Genomic DNA, 25,188 nt, shown 5'->3' on the forward strand with positions numbered 1-25,188 from the left:
GAGGGCCTATTCTTATCCCCCAGGCCCCAGGGGTGACATCTGGGATGTCCTAATCTGCAATTAGGATCCTATAAATATGCAGATGGGTGCCAAATGTTTCTTTAAAGAAGCCATCAGTCAGCCTGCATTCATTCTCCAAACTAAGGACATCTATTCTCTGAAATGCTCCTCACTCACTTCAGGGTAAAATATTTTCTTCTGTTTCACAAAACAACTGTGCTCATCTTTCTCCTTAAGAATTCAGCTTTCCCAGCAATACGCTGATCTACCTAGAAAATGTGGGTGGAAAAACCTCAAGAAATTGAGGGGAGAGGGAAAGGGAGTAAAATTTAAGAATAAATGTAGAAAAACATGTTGCTTTCCTTTGCTTCCAAACATCTACATCTTTCCTTCAACCTAACAGCGTCTCTCTTCTTGATTCTCTCAGGCTTAACTTGTTTTTGTCGCCCTGTCTCTGATGAACAAATGCACCAGTTTCTCCCCCCCTTCTGTGACTTAAAACTTGATGAGACTCAGGCTTGCTTGCCTTGAGGATGTTGTCTGTAAAAAGTCTGCAAATCTCATATGAGAAGATATATATTTTGCAAAATGACTGGAGCTGTTAATCCCCAAATGCAGTTTACTGTTGCATGTCTGGATTAAGCCAATAATTTGAGGTCACAGGAGGTTCAAGGAAGACTCTTAATGGACTAATCAGTCTTTCTTTTGAGATGGAACACATTGTCATCTTGTCTTGCTCACTTGTTTGAAAATTGCTGTGGTTACACATGTGTTGAGTACATAGAGAGACCAAAGCTCATGCTGTGTGACCTGGGGATGTCGTCCACTCCCTGCCACCATCGGTTTCCTTGGTGCAGGCTTTGATGCTGCTTCAAGCAGGGACAGAATTGAATCAAAAATGTGTATCCCTGGTGGTGGTGAGCAAGTCAGGCTGGAAATGCTGGTTTATGTACAATACCGGGATGTCCTTGAAAATGGCATCCCTGCCTCAAGCCCTACTCGCACTGTAGGAACACACATTCAGTGATGCGGCAGCCTCCCCTTGTGAAATTTCCCCTCTAGTAGCAGCAAGACGGAAATTTGCAAGATGGTGATGGCCTAATTGGGTGCATAGTTGTTGGGGAGAGAGGCAAGCACATATGTGATGTTTAGTTCTAGCCTGTGATGCATGAATATGAGTGAATCTGTAAACTGTAGGCTTTGTGTGATTGGAGATTATTTGTTGGAAGATTTTTGAAATATTTGTTGGGGTGCCAGGAATTTGGCAGGCACTGATGTACTCCTCAGTGCGGGAGGGGTCTCAAGACTTTTCAGCATGAGGGCCTCTCATGTATATATAGCCAGCCCCAAAACACAGGTTCTATATCTATACACAGATATTGATGTATATCTGACACAGAGTCAAGGGTTGGAAAATAAGTAAATAAATTTAAATAAATAACTCCTTTAGATATGGAAGAGCAAGGAATGGATTTTGAAAACAGGATTGGGGGGAAGCAGAGAGCAAAACTGATTTGCACAGGAAGAGAAGGGAGTGGATTTTGAAAAGGGGATTTAATTTTGGGAGAATGAATTTGTGAAAGGAGGAATATGGTAAAACAATATTTTGGGGGAAAAAAGAGCATGTTTTGAAGGGGAAATTATTTGGCGGTCTTGGGAAGAGAATGAATGTGTTGCAGGAATAAATAGCTTGGGAACAATTGAGTAATGTTGGGAGAAATTAACAAAATTAATTTGTAAAGAGAAAAAAATCCTCTGGAGGACCGCATATGGCCCCCAGGCCAGGGTTGGGCAACCCCTGTACTAGTCTGAGAAAATACTCTTAGTTTGGTTTTCAGGATTTGGAAAGTACAGCTCACTGAAACACCTGAACTCTTGCCTGGAGGACACCTGACATTGGTGTCTCCTGTTTTGTAAATAGAAGAGTGATTGCGGCTTGAGTGAGCACTTGACTTTCAAGTGGAGAAATGTAATTGTGGAATGAAGGGTTTCTTTGTCTAGTGTGAAAGCGCGACACCCTCATCTCTCATCAGCATTCATTTAAGTGGCATGTTCAGTGCTATTTACTACACAATCTCTGTGTGAGTCTGGTAAAATATTTGTTGTCTAATTGTAGTTGCGTGTTCTGTATTTAGTCTTTTGAAAAGGAATGCTATTTGTCCAGTAGCTTAAGTGACTGTAGTTAGATGTTCTTGTGAACCTGTGTTTTAGGATTGGCTCTGGGATTGGTGCAATCTGTCTGCAGTGAAAGGAGTTTGTGTCAAGCAGCAGTGGTGACCAAAGCTAGGCGTGAACTTGTGTCTTCACATACAGATGCAGCCTTGTGCAATGGAATTAACACTAATTTGCTGACCTGAGTAAATTAATCCCCAGTCTCTCCTGTTAAAAGGGTCGCTGACAACAGGGGTGTTAATGTCTCCTGTTGTAGCTTTAGGACTCTTCATTGGTCTAGCACAGGGGCAGGCAAATGTTTTGACAGCAGGGTCACATCATTTCTCTGAGACTGTGACTGGGGCCGGGGGAAAAAATTAATTTACATTTCAAATTTGAATAAATTTACATAAGTGAATACATATTAGAGACGGAACTTATATGAATGCATTAATTTTACTGAGCTTGTTTATAATACAGGCATGTCGAACCACATGAGAACTATGAACTGTTTGCCACACATACCTCTTGCATAGTGAAAACATACAGACCAAGCCAGAAACACATGGAGACTATAAAAGGCCTTGCTCTAACTTGGTCCGCAGCTTGTGTCTGGTGATCATGGCTAGCAGTTGCCGGCCAGCGTGGGCTCCAAAGGACCAGAGGCTCATTGGAGACTGGGGGCTCCCTGTGGGCTGGATTGGGGGTTCCCGGGGGCTGCAAATGGCCCCCAGGCTGGAGTTTGTCCATCCCAATATAGCGTGTTGGTGTTTCCTAGTCACATGCATGATCTCTGTAGTTCTTACAGCAGCTTTGTAAGGTACATTAGCAAAATGTTCCCAAATCTAGGAAACACGTTGACTTAAGAATGGCATCAGAATGCTTTAAACCAGGAGTTGGCAACCTGTGGCCTTCAGGCTGGACTTGGCTTGCCACCTAAAATCATCCAGCCCATGCAGAGCTCGGCGTGGGAGGCAAAGCCTCCCACCCAGTTTGCTGCATGTCAAACAGGGCATGGCAGAGCGGACTATCCAGGCTCACGGAGTCCCTGTGCCACACGGGGAATTGGGCAGTAGGCATTGCCTCCAAAGCCAAGCTCCACTCAGCTGCTTCTGAGAGCTTGGCAACCTGAAGGTTCGGTAATGGCGTGATGATGTCATAGCCAAACGTTCAACACCTTTGCCCAAAATGGGCACCAACCCCTGTTTAGGTTGCAGATGGGCCGATGGCTTCCATGCGAGCACCTTTTCAGTTTGTGACTGAGTGGACAATTTAACTGGGAGTCCCTTCCTCGCACCCTCCTCACGATTGTGCTAAGCCAGCTCCCTGAAGATCTGCTTCTAGCAGAGGCAGGAAGGCATTAGACGTTCTGTTTTTCTAGGCAGCCATTTGTGACATGGATTTTATTGCAGTCTTCCACCTGGACATACCTCAGAACCTGAAACAAAATTTCATGAATTTTGAAAATTAAGTAAATGATGAAAACCTCTGGTTTATTTGATTTAAACCATTTTTGCCCAATGTTGTATGTACCCAATAGGGATCAAATGTGTACACCTATGGGCCGGGCAAACATGGGTTTAAAAATGACTTTAAAACAAAAACAAAAACTCTTGACTGAAAAGGCAACTTTGGTGTGACTTCAATCCCAGAAGCTGGTTTTCTTTACATCTGTCCCCAAACTCAACTGGAGACCTTTTTGTTTCACCAGGCTTCCTTCTCTCCGCCCCCCCGCCAGTTGTGCTCTTGCTTCTTTGAATTGGAATTTGGTGGTGTTTGTTTTTTTATTAATGGCCCCTCTTTACGCTATGATTGTATTTATTTTTCTTGGATTTTATTGTGTTTATTTACTGAAAGCAGCTTTGGGCATCTTGTTTTTTAAGAAAATAAGGTGGAGTATATATATTTTAAATAAAATGTTAAAAGGAATGATGGCATGACCAATGCTGGACAGAATTCTTTTTCTGAGTCCCAAACACCGTGTGTGTGTTTGTGTGTCCTGTTTTTCTCTAAATCTGCGATTCCTTTGGCCTTCTCAGAGAACACCTTGGGAACCTACTTGTGGAAGGACATGCTCTACAGAGAACAAAGCTGCCATTTTGTTCTGCCTGTGAAAACTGCCTGATAAGAGCTTTTGCTTTGATTTCTCATTATGTGTCGCGTACAATAAAACATACTCTCTTGTTGCAGGTTACCTTAAATGCGATACAGACGATGGCTGTGAGAACAAAGAAGAAGTGGGTGGAGAAGAACTCTTTGACACTGTAAATTCCTCAATTGTATCTGGGGACAGCATCAGGTTCTTTGTGAATGTCAACTTGGATGTGCAACAGAATGTAACAGGTAAGGGTGCCTCTTTCTCTGCTTTCTGCCAACTTTCTGCCAACTTTGTGCCTTGGCACAAAGTGCTGCCTGTCACATGACTGCAAGTGTTGTCCCAGAGAATGGCATTTGGGGCTATTCAGTCTAGGAATAAAAGGCGCCTGAGAGGGGACATAATTGAGATGTACAAAATTATTCAGATGTATACAAAGGATAGAGGCGCTCTTCCTTCTCGCACAACACCAGAAACGGGACATCCACTAAAATTGAGTGTTGGGAGAGTTAGGACAGACAAAAGAAAATATTTCTTTACCCAGCATGTAATTAGCCTGTGGAACCCCTTGTCACATGATGTGGTGATGGCCTCTGGCCTAGATGTCTTTAAAAGGGGATTGGACAACTTTCTGGAGCCCATCATAGGCTACAAGCCGTGATGGGTATGTGCAACCTGGTGGTGTTAGAAACAGGCTACCTCAGAATGGCTGATACAAGAGAGGGCACCAGGAATGCTGGTTGTCTTGTGTGCTCCCTGGGGCATTTAATGGGCAAATGTGAGATATAGGAAGCTGGATTAGATGGGCCTTTGACCTGATCCAGCAGGGTTCTTATGTTCTTAATGGGCCAGTCTGCATGTTCTGCGAGTCTCGTGGTTACCTTATGCTTGTGTGAAGGAGGGCCCCATAGATGCTGTAAATGGAGTGGCCCTGTATACATTCATACATAGAATTCAGTGTCACTCGGTCTCTGTTACTTCCTGAGGAGTTGGCTTAACTTCTTCAGGATGTTGGTACCCCTCAAAGAGGTCCTGGGGAGGTCTGAGTAACATGCGTTGGATTGGTGAACTGGCAAGAGCAACCACTTCATCTCGCTGGTCTTTCCAGTGAACATTTATATCCTTGCAGAGGGAGCCTTGTGAAAAGCTGGTGGGGAGCGGGGTGGAATCTGAGTTAACCTCTGAAGTGTTTAAGCTTAAAACAGAAAGATCTATGCTTTTCAACACTGTCACGCATGGGATGGTGTCCAGTGCACTCCATCAAAGTCTATTTTGTCAACACAAGCTGCTTTGTATTGCGACGGTATCATGATTGTTGTGATCTGAATGTGCACACAAAATCCTCCCCCCCCCCCATTGCATTGCCATGGATTTATTTATTGAAACAGTGTTATATAATGAGGCTTGTGGTGCGGTTGATCCCATAAACAGGAGAACAAGAGCCTGGCACAAGGAATGCTCAGCATGATTTTCTGACAACACTCCAATTGTGATCATTTGCATCGGCACCTTTGTTATCACTGTTGGCATAACAGCAGATGCCCAGGCTGCCAGAGGGCTTGCACCGAGCACGTCCCCAAGTTAAGCGGGAAGTGAACCAGCTCTCCAGCCTGAGGTTTGCTGTCGAAGGCAGTGCCAGGCCTAAGCGGAGGGCACGGAATGAGCTTGTTGCGTCAAGACGTGCTTTTTTCCCTTTCTGTGCTGAATGGTGGTTGGCAACCTTCAGTCTCAAAAGACTGTGGTATAAGCCTACAGCACCCGGTATTCCCAGGCGGTCTCCCATCCAAGTACTAACCGGGCCTGACCCTGTTTAGCTTCCGAGATCATGGTATAAGCCTACAGCACCCGGTATTCCCAGGCGGTCTCCCATCCAAGTACTAACCGGGCCTGACCCTGCTTAGCTTCCGAGATCATGGTATAAGCCTACAGCACCCGGTATTCCCAGGCGGTCTCCCATCCAAGTACTAACCGGGCCTGACCCTGCTTAGCTTCCGAGATCATGGTATAAGCCTACAGCACCCGGTATTCCCAGGCGGTCTCCCATCCAAGTACTAACCAGGCCTGACCCTGTTTAGCTTCCGAGATCATGGTATAAGCCTACAGCACCCGGTATTCCCAGGCGGTCTCCCATCCAAGTACTAACCAGGCCTGACCCGGCTTAGCTTCCGAGATCAAATGAGATTGGCACGTGCAGGGTAACAGTTGCTGTCTTGTGCTGAATATGTTTCATTGAATGGCCCTCTAGATTTGGAGTTATGGGGGGGGGGGCTTTTTTCTGTCCACCAACCCAGTGTTTTTTTTTTGCTGCATCTTTGCAGAATAGTTTTGTCTGAATAGGGCTTTTTGTGTCATTGACCAAACTAAACCTGGAAATGTGCAGTTGTAGAGAATGAATAAAGTGACCTAAATTTAGCACATTGCAACTTGGGGACTGGGTTGGGTGCTGAGGGGTGGGGGGAAGAGGCCGCAGATTGCTTATTGTGCCGCTGCACCCGTGTCTTGCTTTTTCTGTTTACGTGATTGATTGTGCCTTTATATGCGGCTCAGCTGTTTGAAAACTCTCTCGCCCTTGTGAATGCCATTGTTCAGCTCCAGAGAAAACACCCCACTGGAATGAATAGAGTCTGTTTGCACCTTGCTTGTGGCCTTCTCTATTTGTCTAGGGCTATTTCCCCTGCTGCTTTTAGAAGTTGCCAGTACACGCCTCCCGTCTCTTTTAAAGAAATGTGACCTGGGAAGGTGATGGTGCATTTGGGGTGGGCCCCAGTCTCCTGGAAGCCCATGTTGCCCATCCTATGTCGCTTCTGAAAGAAATGTAGGCTGCAATCCTGTGTACACTTACTTGGGAGTAAGTCCCGTTGAACACAATAGGACTTACTTCTGCCTAAACACCTTGGATTGTGCTGTAGTTTTGTTTGCTGTTGGTCTCTGCGGCCATTCATGGCCTCACTTTGTGGGCATCAGTAGGACTCTGCATTGAGAATGGCCCTTCTACATGAGTGTTAATGACTTGTTTTTGCGTGTGTGACTGTTTTATTCTGTGCGCATGGATTTGGGAGGCATTATTTAAAACAATGAATTTTCTTGAAGTGTGTATCTGGGCAAAAAGGATGCTCTAGTCATCCATCTTATGCTCCTGTGGAACATTGCTTTATCCACCACAACTGTGTGTACCCAGGAACTAGCATGCAAAGAGCTATGAAGTAGAGAATCTAGTTCTGCCAAGTCTTCAGGTGAAGTATAGTAATTTGTTTGTATAATTATAAATATAGTACAATACAACCTGAGAGTGAGAGAGAGAAAGAGAGAATCTCCTTGTAGGCTAGTTTTGAAAGAATATTTACTGGCATAATTTGCAAAGAGACATGCTTATTCCAAAGGATCAGTTCAGATTAAAAATATATATATATTTGCATTAGGGAAAACTTAAATACCCCCATCCCAGTGTTTCTCAATGAGTGGTATGCGTACCACCAGTGGTACTTGAGGTGGTGTCCAATGGTTCTCGTGGGTCTCTTGGACACCTGCCCCGCGGCTGGAGACCAGTGACATGACGCAACAAACAGCAGAAGGTGGCTTGGCTCGGTGGGCAGAGCTCCAAAGCATGCTTTTCCGTGCTCAAAAAAGCCCTCCCGTCCACCCGGAGCCTCTTACTGGGTGTTTGTGACTCACATCTGGCCTCTCAACCCAGAAGTAAGTGATGAGGATAACATTGCTAGTTACTTCTGGTGGTATTTCAAATAGGCAGGCCACGTGAAGTGGTACAGTGGAGGAGAAACCCTGCCGTATCCGATATACCCCCAAGGAAGACTGCTTGCGATGAAAGCTTGCTGGAATGCACTATTTATTAGAATGTTGTAGCAAGGACTGTAATGGTAACACCCCCCCGCCATTTTGGTTTCCAGTAAACTCATTCCAAAAGTGTAGAAGCAGAGCACTAGTTTAAAAATGTAATGTTTGGATTAGGATCTTTAAATCGATCTAATTTACAAGCATAAGCTATTGCAATATTCTTCTTTGCGCTACTTATGATTGTGCCCATTTGATGGTTCTTGAAGTGCTCTGAAATTCATTTATAGTTTGTATCGGTGGTTCTCAAACTTCTTAGCACTGGAACCCACTTTTTAGAATGAAAAATCTGCTGGGACCCACCAGAAGTGATGTCATGGCCGGAAGTGACATCAGTTTAGGCTTCATGCTGCAATCAGTCAAAGATCCTATTACACATTAAACCAGTGCTATTATTTATTATAGTTTGGAATTAAAACATTCCAGCTCAGAAGGCAGACTTTCATCCTTCTCCAGCCACACAGCTCTCCCCCTTTTCCAGCAGCCCATTGTCCCACCTATTCAGAGCAAAGCACCATTCCTCTCTCCCAGCACAAGCCCACCCTGTACAGCAACTCGACTCTGTATTTTCAATGGTGGCTGAGCTAGGTGCTATACAACCCACCTGAAATTGGCTTGTGACCCACCTAGTGGGTCCTGACCCACAATTTGAGAAACGCTGGTTTATATTGCATTGAATATTTTGTAGTTTGGGTTTCTCAGGGAAAATAAATTAGTATTTTTGATGCAATAGAAAAAGAAATTGGTGGACACCAAATGGGTGTCTTTAGAGCAGGAGGTCTGGTCTAGAGGGTAGAGCCTCCATTAGCCCGAAGATAACATCAGAAGGTTGCCAGTTCGAGGACACCGGCAGCTCCCTGAACGACTGAGAATGGCAAGACCTTGAAGCAGCTGACAAGCTGAGCTGAGTGATTCCACCTGCTCTTGGTGTGAGCAAGAAGCGTCTTGGCTGCCCTCCATGTGAGAGATGGAGCTGCTTCTCAGTCTACCTGGGAGAACTGGAGGCCAGAAGTGAGATTAGACCTGGAGATCCATCTGAAATGTTGTTGGTTCTTGAAAAAGAGAACCTCTAGGACTGTAAAAATCCCCTTGAGGGATTTAGCAACACCTGCCTATGCAAACCGCCTTGAATAAAGTCAGAGGAGTAATCCGATGACCAGAAAGAAGGTATATAAATACCGAGTTATGATTATGATTATTATTATGATTAGAGCAGACTCCTAATCTTTGCTTAGCACTCATTTTCTTGCCTGCTGTGAGTCTTTGGTACACCAGGATAAACCGCTGCCCGTCTGCTGAGCCATCCTGGCTCTTTGAATTGTGAAACATCCATTGGGCATGTGCCCAAATTCCTTTGCCTGCATTTTGGTCAGTGGAACTAATCTCCCAATGAACAGACTTAAGAAAAAAGGAGGACAGTATTAAAATGCATTTCAAAGAGACTTCAAAAAACAAAACAAAACACAGAGATGGACCGTGTGTTTCAGATCTTGAGTTTGTGTAATGGGCTTAAGTAGCAAACTACCACCCTTCCACCCGGCGCCTCTTACTGGTCTTTGTCACGTCCCATCTGACCTCCCAACCCAGAAGTAAGTGGTGGTGATGATGATAATATCATAACATCGCTAGTTACTTCCGGCGCTATTTCACATAGGCAGGCCATGTGAAGTGGTACAGTGGAGGACAAATGTTGAGAAACTCTGCCCTATCCCATAGGGCAGTGATGTAAGAGGGGGCGGTCGTGGGTGAGGACAATTTAAATAAGCAGTATTATTCAGTGCTGAAAAATTGCCATTTGCAGGAAGGTGGTTCACAGGGATGCACATTAAGAGAAGTGGTAATTGTGGTAATCATTTCACAAGAGAGCCAGATAGTTGGCAACCAGCATAATGAGCTCCCACCCCTTTTAATTTCTCATTTGTTTATTTTTTTTTGCTGAGTTTGTGTGGAGTTAAGCAACATTGAGTGACTTGAGTACATTATTGGTTCTAGGCTATCTCTTAAGTGCCAGATGCAAGGGAGTGGCACCAGGTCTCTTGTTGTCTTGTGTGCTTCCAGAGGCATCTGGTGGGCCACTGTGAGATACAGGAAGCTGAAATAGATGGTCCCTTGGCCTGATCAGGCAGGGTTGTTCTTACGTTCTACACCCAAAGACTGCTGGGCTACATCCGCTAACGTTTTAGCTGTTGTCTCATTTTGTCATCTGTGGGAATCTACTTGGACTAGGTGCGTGGGTGACAAATTGAGGCTTTGCCACACCTTCCTTCCAGCTTTTCATTGCATAACTTGGGAGGCACACCAACCCAAGGACTCGGGTGTTAAGCTGAGCATCTCTCGGATTGGGGAGCTTCCTCCTGACTGGGGCAAGTGGGTCCCTCCCAGGGACACTTTTGATTTGGTGAACTCCAGAGTGCATGTTCTAGTGGGGGCAGTTCAGGAGGACAGCCACCACATTCATGGGGGCTCCTGCTTTCCCCCACTTCCTGTGGCTAGCCACTCTTGTTGCGGCCTTTTGTTTTCAGTAAGCCTCCGTGTTCCCTGTCCTTGGGCCCTCCTGCATCCACGTGGAGGAGAGCGGTTGTTGCACAGCTCACAGCTCGTAGCTCACCCCCTCACCCTCTACTGAAGTATGCGTTCCTTTTTTGGGGTGCCCAGAGCCCATGTGCAGAGAGGCATTTTGTGACACTTTTTTGTACCCTCTTCATTGTTACAAAAACTTGCACGCCACGCTTCGGATTGCAAAATTCTCAGCAATAGCAAACCGTCAACCACAACAATAATGAGCAGGAAAAAGACAATTAAAAAGATGTAGTAATAAAGTGGACAAAAGTGGCGGAGTCTGTAAAAAGCTGAGGACTTGCAGCTTGTGCGGTACAAGTGATGGGGTTGGGACTAGTCCTGCACCTCCCACCTACCCCTCCAGCTTGTGCTCTTTTTGACTCCTCCTCTGGTCTTGTGCATAGGGTCCATTTATCACCCAGGCAGCATTTTTCTTGGTTCCAGCATAACATGACATCCACTGTGGTTGTCCTCATGATCCCTTCCACTCACCTGTTGGATGGGCAACTAACCTTATGATTCTTCCCTCCAAGCCCTGAAAATAGGTGAGGCAGCTCTAGGGATTGTAGCCAGCATCCTGTCCCAGCAGTCTAGAGGGATCAGAACTTCTGAATCCTTTAAAATTAGTGTCTGTGTTGCCTCCTGGAGAGCCTGCTGTCATGACATGGCTTGTTGTGATGACACGTCCAACACATCTAGGATTTGATTACATGCATGGAATGGAAGCATAATCCTCCACACTCACCTCTACATACCCAAGTTTAGAACTTCCAGTTTGCTAAACTAAGTCTGGGCCTCGTAACTCAGCAGTAGTGAGCACCCGTCGCTTGTCGAAGTCTCCAAGTTCAGGCCTGGGCGTCTTCGGTTGACCGGTAGCAGAGCTCTTTGGTTGGATCTTTTGGAGGGCCAAATCAGTCAGAGCAGCAGGAGTGGAATCGGAGGCCAGGGGTTGCCTTGAAGGTTCATGCCCACCAGAGGACCAGTTTAGCTAGGCCAGCTGTGCAGGGAGTAGGGGCAATGAGTGTAGTATCTGTGGAGGAAGTTAGCAATGGGATGCAACTTCTTTGACCCCACATGTGTGCAAAGCTTAGATTTATCCAGTAGTCCTAGGGTTGGTGAGTGGGGAAAAACTGGCTCTAGGGTGAGTGGAAGAGAGCTCAAAATCCTGAGAGAGAAATTGTCAGTGCTGTTTGAGGTTATGCTGAGAGGCAGGCTTTTAGAACAGGCTTTCCTTGTGGCTGTTAGTTGAAAAACAGTTTGGACCAACAGAAAAGGAAAAAATGTGTGGATGGTAGTTTTAAAATGCAGCATCGCACTTTGGTCGTGTGTGTGGAAAAAGAGGAAAAGAAAGCAGCTGGAGCTGGGAGGCCAAGTTCTGGAGACCGTGCCTGGAGATTGGAGGCAAAAAGCCACATTGCTTAGGGGTTCTCAGCCAAAGTGTGGATCTGGAGGGATTGGTGCCTGATGGGTGCTTGAGGGATGGATGGTACTTAGCCAAGTGCTCGGTCAGGGCTCTTGGTCCAGGTGTGCAGAGTGCGACAGCGCCATGCAAAGAGAGGGAAGACTGAGTGCAAAGTTTGGGCGTGTCTGTGGACTAGTTAGCAGTGGGATTCCAGGGCTGAATGGCCAAGATAAAGGCATTTCTGGCTGAAACCAAAATGTTGACTGGGGGGAGGAGCGATCTCCCAATCTAAGTAACTGCCCCGGGCAATGGCCAGAAGGTACATTTCCTGTGCAGGGGCCTCTCCAACTGTGGAGAATTTCCTTGGTCATGGACTGAGGCAACAGCACTGTTGGTTGGATTTAGCAGACCAGCCCATCAGAAGATGGATACAGGATGCTCAGTTGGCTTGTTTCCCCCTGAATCAGTTGCTCTCTACCCAGAATTAATTTCCATTGAAGGTGAGATTTTACTCCCAGAGTTCCTTGGTTTAGATTCTCCTGACTTCAGTCTTGACCAGAATGTCCGGCGGGGCAGGCTCATGCCTAGGAACCAATTATTGTGTCTGTAGGGGATGTGGAGTGACAAGAGGTGTCATGGGAGACTCAGTGCAGAATTTTGTCCCTGTGCCTCCAGCAACTCTGTACTGGCACTGGGTGACAGTACTGGGCTACATGGACCAGGGGTCTCGTTCTGTAAGGGCTGCTTCCTATGAGTTCTAGAATTGACCAGCCTGAAAGTCTTTTTTGTTGTTTTGTGGTGGTCACACACTTTAAATTCGGCATGTGAAGGAAAATGAGGTGGTGGAATTCTGGACTGTACCGCTTAAAAGTGCGTCTATCACATTTTTTGGAAGGGAATTGAAGTGTGAGGCTAAAGAAGTTGTGGCTGCAGCTCTAAAGAAGCTCAGGGTGGTACATTTAAGGGATTTCCCATTCTTATTCTCTTGCATCTCTTATTCCCTGAGTGCTACCTGTGCAGTAGGTGAGATGGAGTGTGACCAGGTGAACTTCCACCCAGGCACCCCCATCCAAGACTTGTACACCACAGTGTCTCTTGTGCAGCATTCAGGGGCAGAAATCCATAATGGGTCTGCTGGTTTATCACATCCCTCCCACAATCCTTGGGCTTGGGCAGGTTCTGAAATCTTTAACTGACAGCCAACTTTTGGAGTGAGAAACAACTTCACAAATTCATTGGTGGTCATTTGCAGTATTCTTTCACCACTGTAATTTGCACTTATGTTTGCACAGAAATGTGTGCTGCAGCAGGTATTTTTCCAAGCGCATAGCATTTTCAGTTCCTAAGAACATAAGAAGAGCCCCGCTAGTCCAGCTTCCTGTATCTCACAGTGGCCCATCAAATGCTTCAGGGAGCACACAAGACAACAGTCACAATCTGTGTCCTGGTGCCCTCCCCAGCATCTGGCTATTAGAGGCAGCCTACTTCTGCCTTGTACATACCTACCATGACTTGTAACCCGTGATGAACTTGTCCTCCAGAAATTTGTCCAATCTACTACAATTTGTCCAATCTACTACAGTCTACAATTTGTTCCTCCTACCTCTTATCTGACCAACTGGGAAAATAAATGAGAGTGAGTGACATTTTCTCTGGAGAAACGGGGAACTCAACCTGGTCTTCTTGCAGATTGAATACTGCCAGGCTAGCTACCGGACAGCTCTGCATCTCAATGTCTTCTCCCGGTGTGCCCGCTCTCCTTTTGCTAATTGCATGTATCCTAACGGCAGCGTTTCTCAGAGAGCCGGACTTGAGGGAGGCTGAACATCCGTGCTCCAAAACAAAAAGCCCGTTCTCTTTCTTGGTAGCTAGTGACTTGGTGAAAAGCCAGTTGGAAGGCAGGATGTGGCTTTGTTAGCTGTAATAATGGGGCAGCACTTACACATTTTTGCACACACAGACGCTTGCCCGGCCGCCCACCCACCCCATTTATAAGGTTTGTCCCACCCTCAACACAATAGACGATTCCTAGATTCCGAGTCAACAGTTTCCTGAAAGGCAGTCCAGGCGCATGCAGGCACGCACGGGAGAACCACTCAATGCCTCGGCTAGCAGACTAGAACTTCCCCAAAATGCGGTGGAGCCCCTGCTAAGATAATTTATCTAAAGGGGCGGAGTGTCTATAAGGAGAGAAGCACTTTAGTGGCGCCGAGCAATTCCAGGGAGAGCGCTGTCCAGAGACGCGTGGTCTGGGGCTGCCTGGGTATCATTCCACACACAATAGTTGCATTTCCTCGCATTAATACCAGAGCCTTTTTTATGTTGTCAGGCACAATACCAGCCCCACGAGCTCCATCTGATAAATCCTGTTTTAGAAACTTGATGTCACGGTGGGATGTTGGCCCCTTAGAGCTTCCTACACCAGAATGGGAAGCTGATGCACCCTTTGTAGTCCCAACGGGCTTGTCCTCTGTGTGAGCTTCCTGATTTTTCAGGTTCTTTCGAAGTGATGCTTAGAAGCTTAGAATAAGCGGCCTGGAATATTTGTGCAAAATTCTTGTGTGTGTGATTTAGATTGTCGCTTACTTAACGGGGGGGGGGGGGAAAATAATTGAATGGAGTGTTTTCCAGAATTGGCTGAGGGAAGTTAAATGAACTCTGTCTGGCCTCCTGAGCAGGAATCTTGTAAGAGAAGCTGTGCAGGTGAGGGTGTCCTGTCTCAGAGCATCATAGGACCCTGCTTTCATCAATTGGATGTGCCCTAAATGGTTTGCACCTGAATTGCATACACTCTCCAGTAATACATTTTAGGAGCTTCTAGAAGCCACCCAGAGATCAAAACTTGGAGGACCAGCGGACTTTTCTTCCCTGCTGGAAGGGATTAAGTGTTTCCTGAGAGCCACAAAAACTGTCTTCCCGCGGCTCGAAGTTGTCAGCCTGCTGCTCAGCGAGAGGTTAGATTAGCTGCGGTCCAGACGATGTAATCGGAAATGCAGCTGCGAGCTGGAATGAGAGAGCAAAGGTGGTGATGGCCTCCGGTAGGCAGAGATTGCGGAGGAGGTGGCAGGGGACCCCAAAGGATGGCTGGAATGTGATTGGATGTTTGCACCTCTTCGATAAGGACAGAACAAGCAGTCCTCTAGTGCAGTGCAGTGTGTTTTTTCTTGGTCTCTCTTCTCCCCACCCACTGAAGCTGACTGTCTGCTACATCTAGCTTCTGTACATTCTACATTCAGTGGTTTTTTTGCCTGCCTCTCTTCCCCCCCCCTTTTCCTAAAATTAATTCTGGCAGTCAGGATAAACAAGACCACGTAAAGAATAATTGAGGTGGTCTTAAAAGTTCAGAAACTAAAAATGTCAGTGTGTGCTAGTGGGAGTTGTTTTCATATGTGAAACAAAGGCTGGTATTTCTTTGTGGATTCTTTTACAAAAAAGGAGCATTTACTGATCCTGACCCAGAGAAGAAATTTGGTGGCTGGGGAACTGTTGGACTGTTTGCAAAGCTGCACTTATCAGATCTGCATTTGTAGCCTGCAGTTCTTTGCTGCTGGTATCTCAAGGGTATAATCGTAGCTGTAGTTTGTGCATTTCGGATGCGTGGACTAAAGTGAACCTTCGGCTTAACAGACTAATAAGGGGGGAGGGGTGTCTGTTATTGATTAAAGTCTGTAAAATCCGAATAGTAGCATAAGTAGAGCGGGTGCAAAGCTCTAAGTTTTTCAGGGGGCCTCACCGCAATGTGCAAGGGGCCCCTCCTCTTTTGAGTCCTTCCAGGTGTATGCCTCTGTTTTGCTCCCACTGTCTGGAATGGCTCCAAGGGGGAGGGGCTCTTTGCGGTGAAGTTCCCTGCAAAACTTAGTGCTTTGCACCCCCTCTAGCTATGCTACTGAATCCAAACACCACTTTGCCCTATTAGTGGGTGAAAACCCTACCTTAGAAAGCCCCCCCGGCGCACTGCCACTCTGCTCCACCCTCCCCTCCATCCAGGAGTTCTAGAAGTGAAGAGTTTCTCAGCCAGTCGGTTCCACTTCCTGAGCAGCCCTACTTTCCCAGAGCATCCTGCTGCAAGGCAGAAAGGGGACACCAGCACCGAGGGACTTATGGGAAGCAGTTATGCCTGCCGGCCCCAAACTCCTTCTGACCCTTAACTTCCATTACAGAGCTTTCTTGACATTGTCAACAGCACCTGCGCTGCTCCGAATGGCTCCAACAGCAACTGGGAGGTTCCAGTTAGGTGGGGAATTGCAGCGCCTGCTGTACTTGCCACACCGCCCCCACACTGGCTATGCTACTACCGTGGCCTCCCCTTGTCACTGCTCCACAAGCACCTCTCCCTGGAGTGTGATTCAGGGACATGGTGGCCGCAAGGGGCAGCAGGACCTGCAATGGGGTGGTGTCAGGCACTAGGCGACTAGGGAATGATACCCCTTAGTCTATGTTGCTGGTATTACACCATGAGGACTATGCAGATATTACAGGCACAGGGCTTGGGCTTTATCCGTTGGATTTTTATTCATATATACAAGTTGGGCATCCCTTATCTGGAATTCTGAAATCCAGAGTATTCTGAAAACCGTGATTGGAAAATTCCACCCCTGATCTCATGGGATGAGTTGCACAAAATCCACAAATTTAGCCACACCTGCCCACATTCAATTCTTGTTCCCCTTCTCTCTTCTACCCTTTTGTTTTCTCTGCATGGTAAGTTGCTGGATTGTAAGCTCCTTGGAGCACAATCTGTCCTCTTTTTCTTCCTCCTTTAAAGTGTCAACATCCATTAGTGGTGGACTCCATCCAGTTGCCCTGGTTCACACCCAAGCAGACCAAGAAACTGAACTTGGGGTGGGGATATTCTTCTCCCATATAAATGAATTGTTTAATAACATAAGGAAAGCCCTGCTGGGTCAGGCTGAAAGGAGGCCCAGCTAGTCTAGTTTGCTGCTTATTACAGTGGTCCACAAGAAGAAGGTGGCATTCTACTCTCCTGCCATTGTTCCCCTGCAGTGAGTATTCAGAGTCGGGCTGCCACAGAACCTGAAACTAGCACATGACCACCAGGACTGCCAGCCAGTGAAAACATTCATGTCTTTGTGTCCAACTTTCCTTTAAAGCCATCCAAGATAGTGACCTTCACCACGTCTTGTGACAACCAGTTCCACAGACTGGGAAGACTCCTGGCTGTAGTACTGTGAGATGGGAAGAAGGACTTTTTTTAAAGCCTGCCCCCCTCCCCCAGAAGTGGCCTGTTTGTTACTGAGCCGGGATATGATCTTGGGACAGTGGGTTCAATCAAAGGGTGACATAGCAATGGGCGCACACATACTCTTTCTGGACATGTCAAGCCATCATACTGGCCTGTGTATTCCTAGTTTACAACAGCCATCCTGAGCCTTTGAAACAAGATGGCATAAACTTTGTAATCACACAATCAACCTTTGGGCAAGAACCACAAAGTTGGCTCTGTTTCCTACACCTCTGTGTTACTACAACTGTAACTCTTGCCTTCTTTTCCAGCAGAAAGCGAAAGTGCCGGTTGCGTTTTATTACACACATCGAGAAAGGTAAGTGCAGCGGGTATTCAATGAATATTAGTATATTGCTGCTTAACAAGAAAAAATTTGCAGAGCAGTTTACGTCGCAAGTAGAATGCAAAGATAGGTTCCCGATACCCAAATAGGATTATGGTCTAAAAAGAAACAGTCATTCAGAAATAGTAGTGGCGTAGCTGGAGGGGGGCGGAGTGTTCAGTGTGGCAGGGAGCGTGTGAGCGGCCCCTCCCCTTCAGAGCCATTCCCATTGGGGGGAGCAAAACGGAGGCGAATGCTAGGAATGACTCCGAAGGGGAGGGGCCGCTTGCATGCTCACTGCCACCCTGAGCGCTTCACACCCCTCCAGCTATTCCACCAGGAAACAGTCCCTGGTAGGAGTGCTGTGCACAGTGGATCTCCCCCTTGTAAGTACAATGCCATGTGAAAGGTGCATTCTCTGTAGTCTTGTCTGAATGTATGTATCATGCTGTTTCTAACTATCCCCGAGGCTCTCCGTTGCAGGATTTATTTCAGTTGTTGCCAAAATAACCCTGATTTTTCCCAGCTCAGTGCAATAGTTTGTTTCTGTCTGGAAGTATGTTGTGGCTTAAAGAAGAGAAGGTGAGTTCTTCCTTGCATTTTGGCTGAGGCTGCTGCCTGAAAATCTCTTAATCCAGCATTCTTGACCTTCAAGATGGCTACAGTTTCTGTTCTGTGGATAAAAATCTGAGAGCAAGAGATCCCGGGAGCCCTGTGGGATTGATTTACCTGTAAATATGTCATGAGTCGAGCTGAAAGTCCTCTTCTTAAATCTTAAGCAGAATTGTCCGCACCAAGTGCTGGCTTAAGCTGTTTCTGAATTCCACTGTAAGATTTAACAATTCAATTAATCTATCATTCTGGTCAGGTTTTTCACTTGCCCCAAGGTTGATTCAGGTCTCTGTTGGGGGAATTTTCTCTTTCCCTCTGCCCCTTTTACAGTATTGACTGGTAATGTCCAAATGGGACTGAGGTATTTCCAGGGGGCCAGATTGCAACTGCATGGATCTTCAGCCACGACTGTTTTGGCCAGCTCCAGTCCGCTACATGGCAAATAGCCACACAAGCCATCATTTGGCACCTTTCAGCAGGGCCTCAAGACCTTCTTATTTATTTTTAATTGACATTGAGGGCTGGTACTTTTTTTAAAATTTTTTTATTTAATTTAAGATATGGGTACAGGGAAAATCAAAAATACATACGTTCGAGGTAATACAAAGGGAAAAACACTAGGGAATCGCAGAACTGCAGCTAATACTATTTTGTTTCTATAATTATCATCCCTTAGATAGCTCATAATTGTTTATCCAACCATTCATATAATGGGCTCCATAATTTCTGTATTCTCTCCATCCCGCCATCCCTCAGTCTTTCCGTCAAAACATCTATTTCGATAATTTCGTACAGTTTCTTAATCCACATCTCTATAATAGGAATTTCTGAATTCTTCCACATCTTGGCATAAACTAATCTTGCTGCAATAATTACGTATAACAAAATATGTCTGAAATCATTATTATAGCTTTCAGGGAAAATATTCAATAGAAACAGTTCTGGTTGGAGGGGTATAACACAATGATTTTTAATTGTCATGTTCCTGAGTGTGTTAACATTTTAATGATTTTATGTTATTGTTAGCCACCTTGAGTGCCCTTTGGTGTGAGAGGAAGGTGGGATAAAAATACTATAAATTGATCATTTGTTGAACCTCTTCAGATGCCCAGTTCCATGCAGATTCCCTGAAGGCATTCAACCATGGGGAAGGCTGCCCTTCGCCACCCACCCTACTGCTTTCATAAAGTGTTCTCGACAGTGATTAAAAAGGACTGTTTTATGCCAGTGTTTGTTTCACTCATGGGGCAAGAAATGCACAGAAATGTGTGCCCTGATGGCTACTTTTTGGCTATAACAATATGGACTGGAAGAGGTGGGACTTGGGAGAGCCGTGCACCCCATCCAGATTGCCCCACCGCCTTCTGGATTCGGAATGTGGGTTGTAACAGGCATTGTCTTTCGGTCAGGTCTTCCAAGGCACATCCTGGCAAGCTTATGTGAGCAGCTATTCTATTTATGGATTGCTAGAGCCATGGTAACATTTGCCCTCTTAAGTCTGCCATTAAAGTGCCGTGATTAGTGTACAATGACTGCAAAGGACCATTACATTTCCTGTTTCGCAGATACTGGTGCCAGCTTTCCAACGTGGCAAAACTGAAGCAGGTCATTCTGAAGCTTTAATCTTTGCTGCCCTGCCGCTTCCCTTCCAGTCAACTCCCTGGAATAGAGTGATGCTTTTTAAAATGTTTATTGTTGCTCAGTAATGTATCCCAAGCCCTGCCTTCTGCATTTGTTAATGGCAACTCTGTGCCAGGGACGTGCAGAATCCCATATGCCTCCTACTTGGATAGTTCCATCGGTTGGGTGGAGAGGAAGCTGTTCTTAATCCCAGCTGGCACCAAGGCTGTGCTCTGTTCATCTGAGGGTAGAGTTGACCAAGCAGATGGTTGGCAGGGCTGAAGAAGGTCCCTCGTCCATCCTATAGCTTGACGTGGTGGTTAGTTGTACCCAAACCTGAGGTTTGTATTAACATTTTCAAAGCTGCACTAAAATACGAGTATCAGTTGCCAATTTTGTTTTGTGTCTCTACCCACTTGCAAGCCTTTGAATAAAAGATTTGAATTCAAATCTCCCAGACTTAAGGCCAGCACGCTCTCTTTCTGCTGGGCCATAGTTGATACTGTTGAAAACACAAATATGCCTTAGTTTGAACATCTTAGGGCAATATATATTTAGTTTTAAATAAATACATTACGTTCTCATCCATATCTGTGAAGATTTTTTTTATTTCAAAAATGTAGCCCATGTGATATGAAAGGGTAGATTTGTTACAATAAATTAAAATTTCAATAAGTAGATTGAGATGGAAAATGTAGTAAGGAAAGTTTGCCCATTTGTTGTTTGTGCAGACTTTGTGTCTGTCACTGAAAACTGAGGTTCGCTCCGCTGGGTACGATTTCGTGGGCTGAAATATCCAGAGAGTCTAAATTCCTTAATAGTGCCAGATCCAGGCTGGACTGGTTTGCACGTTCAACCACTGACTGCAGCGTCAATCTCACCCAGCACTGTTTAGCAAATGGAGTCAATTCACGTATTTAGCAGCCAGCCATCAGTTAAGTGAGCAAGCTTGGCCTTTTCATCCAAACTGCACAACTTGGATTAGATAAAGAAATGTTTACAGTGTTGAAAATCTTTTTTGCATAATGACAGCCTGTTCACTGGATGATGAAACCAGTCTTTTGCTGCTGCTGTTGCTTTCAGCCTGCAGGTAGAGCTTTTTGGGAGCATTCTAAAGGACTAACTTCTTAACCCACCCCCCATTTTTTTTTAAATTGCAGTACCTAAAATTAAAGAATTTTGAAGAAGAAGTCAGAGCTCACCGTGACCTTGATGGGTTCCTGGCCAGAGCCATCATCATCCTGGATGAGACGGCCACCTCTCTGGACGATGTCCTACGGGAAATGTTGAAGCATTTTGCGGAAGACTCTGACAATGCAGAGCCCAGCTGCAACTTTGACAAAATCATGAGCACTTTATTCACCGATTCAGGGGCTCCCAGAGAAGGGAACGGTAAGATGCATGATGGCTGTGTCCATGCGTTAAGCTGTGACTCTTAGGCAAAACACCTCCAGGTTTCTTGTGTCATTTCAACCCTGTAGAATCACAGCAGCTGACTGCACTCACCATTGTACTGTTAGAAGATCTTAATGCCATTGTGTACTGATGAACTCTATTCCTGCTAGGCTGCATGGCCATGCAGCTCAACACTGAGTTGTCTGCAGCTCAGACCTAGAGTTGGGTGGTGACATGAGGGGTCATCACCGAGCATTCTGGAGACATCCTCGCAACACTGTGCAGCCATGGAAGGGTTTGCACAGCAGCACAGACCCCTTACAGGGAACATAGCTGATGGGTACTTCATTCTGGCCCCTACCATATTCACTGTCATCAGCAATCATGGATTTAAGTCCTTCCAGCATAGCCACTTGCAGGTATCCCATAACCTCCTCAACCAAGGTTGTAACAGACAGAGCTGCTGCAGTTTTTGCCCTTAGCACAAAACATTTCCTGTCCAAACTCTTGGATTTAAATGGTCAATCAAGGCATCTCCTTTTGCCAGAGCTCCAATTAATGGTGGCACTTCAGCAGGCTGGCCTGTCTCAACAATTCTCAGAAATGCAAGGCTTAATAGAACTCCTTTCACTTCCTGGTCACATTTGATTAAGGAAGCCATTCCAAAGGGATGGCTCCCTGCCCATGCGTTGGGGATGCCTTAATTTGTCCCTTGTGAGAAATACAGAAATCCTCTTAAAAGGAAAATGTAAACCTATACAGTAGCTAGGTTTGTTTTGTCACTGAAATAGCTCCAACATCCTCTCTTCCCCTCCTTGCCTCCCTCAACAGATCACCGTTCACTCCCATGGAATATGTTTGTGCTCTTGGCTCACAGCCACTGTTGGCCATTTTCCATATCCTGCCTGAGCCTTAGTACAGCAAGCCGTGAGAATAACTGAATCGTGTCCTTAATGTAGGTGTTGTTGTTGGCAACCTTCAGTCTTGAAAGACTCTGGTATCGCGCTCTGAATGGTGGTTCTGGAACAGCGTCTAGTGTGGCTGAAAAGGTCAATTCGGGAGTGACAATCCCTTCCACACCGGGAGCAAGTGCAGTCTGTCCCTGGTCTGTCTCCCTGGCTACGGGCCTTCCTTCTTTGCCTCTTAGCCTCAGACTGTTGGCCAAGTGTCTCTTCAAACTGGGAAAGGCCATGCTGCACAGCCTGCCTCCAAGCGGGCTGCTCAGAGGCCAGGGTTTTCCAGCTGTTGAGGTCCACTCCTAAGGCCTTCAGATCCCTCTTGCAGATGTCCTTGTATCGCAGCTGTGGTCTACCTGTAGGGCGCTTTCCTTGCATGAGTTCTCCATGGAGGAGATCCTTTGGGATCCGGCCATCATCCATTCTCTCGACATGACTGAGCCAACGCAGGCGTCTCTGTTTCAGCAGTGCATACATGCTAGGGATTCCAGCACGTTCCAGGACTGTGTTGGAATCCCTAGCATGTATGCACTGCTGAAACAGAGACGCCTGCGTTGGCTCAGTCATTTTGGAATGCTCTGTATTCTGGAAGTCTGAATAAGGGATGCCCAACCTAGCCATCTTGAGTGCCCTTTGGGGAGAAAGGCAGGGTAAAAATCAAATCAATACACCTGCATCTCCGACACTCTCTCTCTCGAAGACTCTCTCTCACAAAGAGAGTCTGGTCCAATAAGAAGCTGACGGAACATGCCAAGATCCAGGTCTACAGAGCTTGCATCCTGAGTACACTTCTGTACTGCAGCGAGTCATGGACTCTCCGCTCACAACAGGAGAGGAAACTGAACGCTTTCCACATGCGCTGCCTCCAACGCATTCTCGGCATCACCTGGCAGGACAAAGTTCCTAACAGCACTGTGTTGTTAGGAACTTTGTCCTGCCAGGTGATGCCGAGAATGCGTTGGAGGCAGCGCATGTGGAAAGCGTTCAGTTTCCTCTCCTGTTGTGAGCGGAGAGTCCATGACTCGCTGCAGTACAGAAGTGTACTCAGGATGCAAGCTCTGTAGACCTGGATCTTGGCATGTTCCGTCAGCTTCTTGTTGGACCAGACTCTCTTTGTGAGTTTGGAAAACGTGGTAGCTGCTTTACCGATGTGTTTGTTCAGCTCGGTATCGAGAGAGAGAGAGTGTCGGAGATGCAGGTGTATTGATTTGATTTTTACCCTGCCTTTCTCCCCAAAGGGCACTCAAGATGGCTAGGTTGGGCATCCCTTATTCAGACTTCCAGAATACAGAGCATTCCAAAATACATAACTTTTTTGACTGCCAACATGACTTTATTATTTTTTTTTTTACTTTTTTATGCCTAAAGAAATGAAATCATAAATTGTGTTTCATGCACAAAATTATTTTTTAAAAAATTATATAAAATTACCTTCAGGCTATGTGTAAAAGCAGTATATGAAACATAAATGTGTTTTGTGTTTAGACTTGGCCTCCATCCCCAAGATCTCTCATTTTTATGCATGAATGCAGGTGTTCCAAAATACGGAAAAATCTGAAATACAAAATGCTTCTGGTCCCAAATATTTTGGATAAGGACTTCCCAACCTGTACCATTAATTGAAAAACCTTGCAAAGTCATGTTTACCACTTCAACAGTACCATTTTTGTCTGTTGTGTAAGAGCCTGGCGTGTCGCGCTTTTGAGGCTGCAAGAAGATTTTTTCAGGGATGATGTATTACTGGCTTTGCAACTACTAATTTTCTTCTAATGTTTGGTCTCTTCTACCAGGTCACTTAGCAGCTGAGTGGATCCAAGGGCCGTCTGTTCTGTTGTAAAGCTTATCTATTAGTTTCCAGGCAAACTATGGACGAATGAAAATACAATCCTATCTATGACTTTCCTTGAACACCTTTCACATTTTTGATCTCTTTCTCTTTTGACAGTTCACCTCTTGTCGGATACAATTCAGGGTGTCACAGCGACGGTCACAGGGGTACAATATCAGCAGTCCTGGCTTTGTATCATGTAAGTACAGTTTTGTTCTCCTGAAGCCTCTCAGAACATCTTGGTCCAAACTGTTTTGGGTGTTTAGGTTGTATGTTAAGCAGCTCTTATCTAGGGGCTGGTGTTCTTTTTTCCTGCTTTATTTAAGTCAAGTCAAGTCAACCTTTATTAGGCATAAACATTTGGTAGGTGAAGACTCTGCACGGAAACCGTAGAGAGAATATAAACCTAAGTAGTACACAAATATATGTATATGTGCACACCTACGTGTACACACAGATACAAATGTACCATACATTTTACATATAAACTTGTATTATTTAAAAAACAAAACAATCAGTTACTCTGCAGATATTGCTTTATTTAAGTAACTGGGATGCTTCTCAGTGCGGAAAATATTATACTATAATTATATGGTGCTGCTGATACTACTCAGTATTAATTTAGTTGTCGTATTTTTGTATTATGGTTCAAAAGATGTAGTACACTAGGAGATCTAATATCCCGGCCTTCCCAGATGCCATTATAGTGACGCTTCCAAGGGACAGTCCTTGAAGCTGGCCTCACTCCTGAGACTTGAAAATGTCTTGACTCTCCTAAATTCCTGTTTCCAAACTGCTTCATTTTCTTCCCTTGTCTCTACTTGTCTTTCCCCTATGCTGAATTTTTCTTCACTGGGCCCCCTCCACCACCCATATTTCTCATCCCATTTCGCAACACCTGCCAGGGGTGGCAGAATAAGGTAACCCTAAGGAAGATGATTTTGGCCCCATTTCCTCCTCTGACAGCATCCAAATGTAGAACTGAAGATTTTGAGATGAGGATGTTTGGTACAGCCCTAGTGGACTGGCATTCTGAACAGTGCTTGCAACTGCCCCCCCCCCCCAATATTCATCACTGGTGCTTGTACCACCTATTGAAAAGCATAGAGGACTGTCCTTAAGAACCAGGCCCAAGGTTCCTTCTCAGCTAAGTG

The 25,188-nt window shown here is 45.7% G+C and overlaps 1 protein-coding gene across 1 annotated transcript in view; it reads left to right on the forward strand.

Annotated features, from left to right (window-relative positions):
- The first annotated feature begins 2,772 nt into the window (after nucleotides 1-2,772).
- SLC4A11 (solute carrier family 4 member 11) overlaps nucleotides 2,773-25,188 on the forward strand; it is a 75,177-nt gene continuing 52,761 nt past the window's right edge. Inside the window, exons 1-5 of the mRNA XM_066632245.1 lie at nucleotides 2,773-2,914; nucleotides 4,342-4,494; nucleotides 17,574-17,617; nucleotides 21,016-21,247; nucleotides 24,152-24,233. Coding sequence (XP_066488342.1) covers nucleotides 2,773-2,914; nucleotides 4,342-4,494; nucleotides 17,574-17,617; nucleotides 21,016-21,247; nucleotides 24,152-24,233 — 653 coding nt within the window. The remainder of the gene's footprint in view (nucleotides 2,915-4,341; nucleotides 4,495-17,573; nucleotides 17,618-21,015; nucleotides 21,248-24,151; nucleotides 24,234-25,188) is intronic.

Source organism: Tiliqua scincoides, chromosome 6, assembly GCF_035046505.1.
Source record: "Tiliqua scincoides isolate rTilSci1 chromosome 6, rTilSci1.hap2, whole genome shotgun sequence".
NCBI lineage: Eukaryota > Metazoa > Chordata > Lepidosauria > Squamata > Scincidae > Tiliqua > Tiliqua scincoides.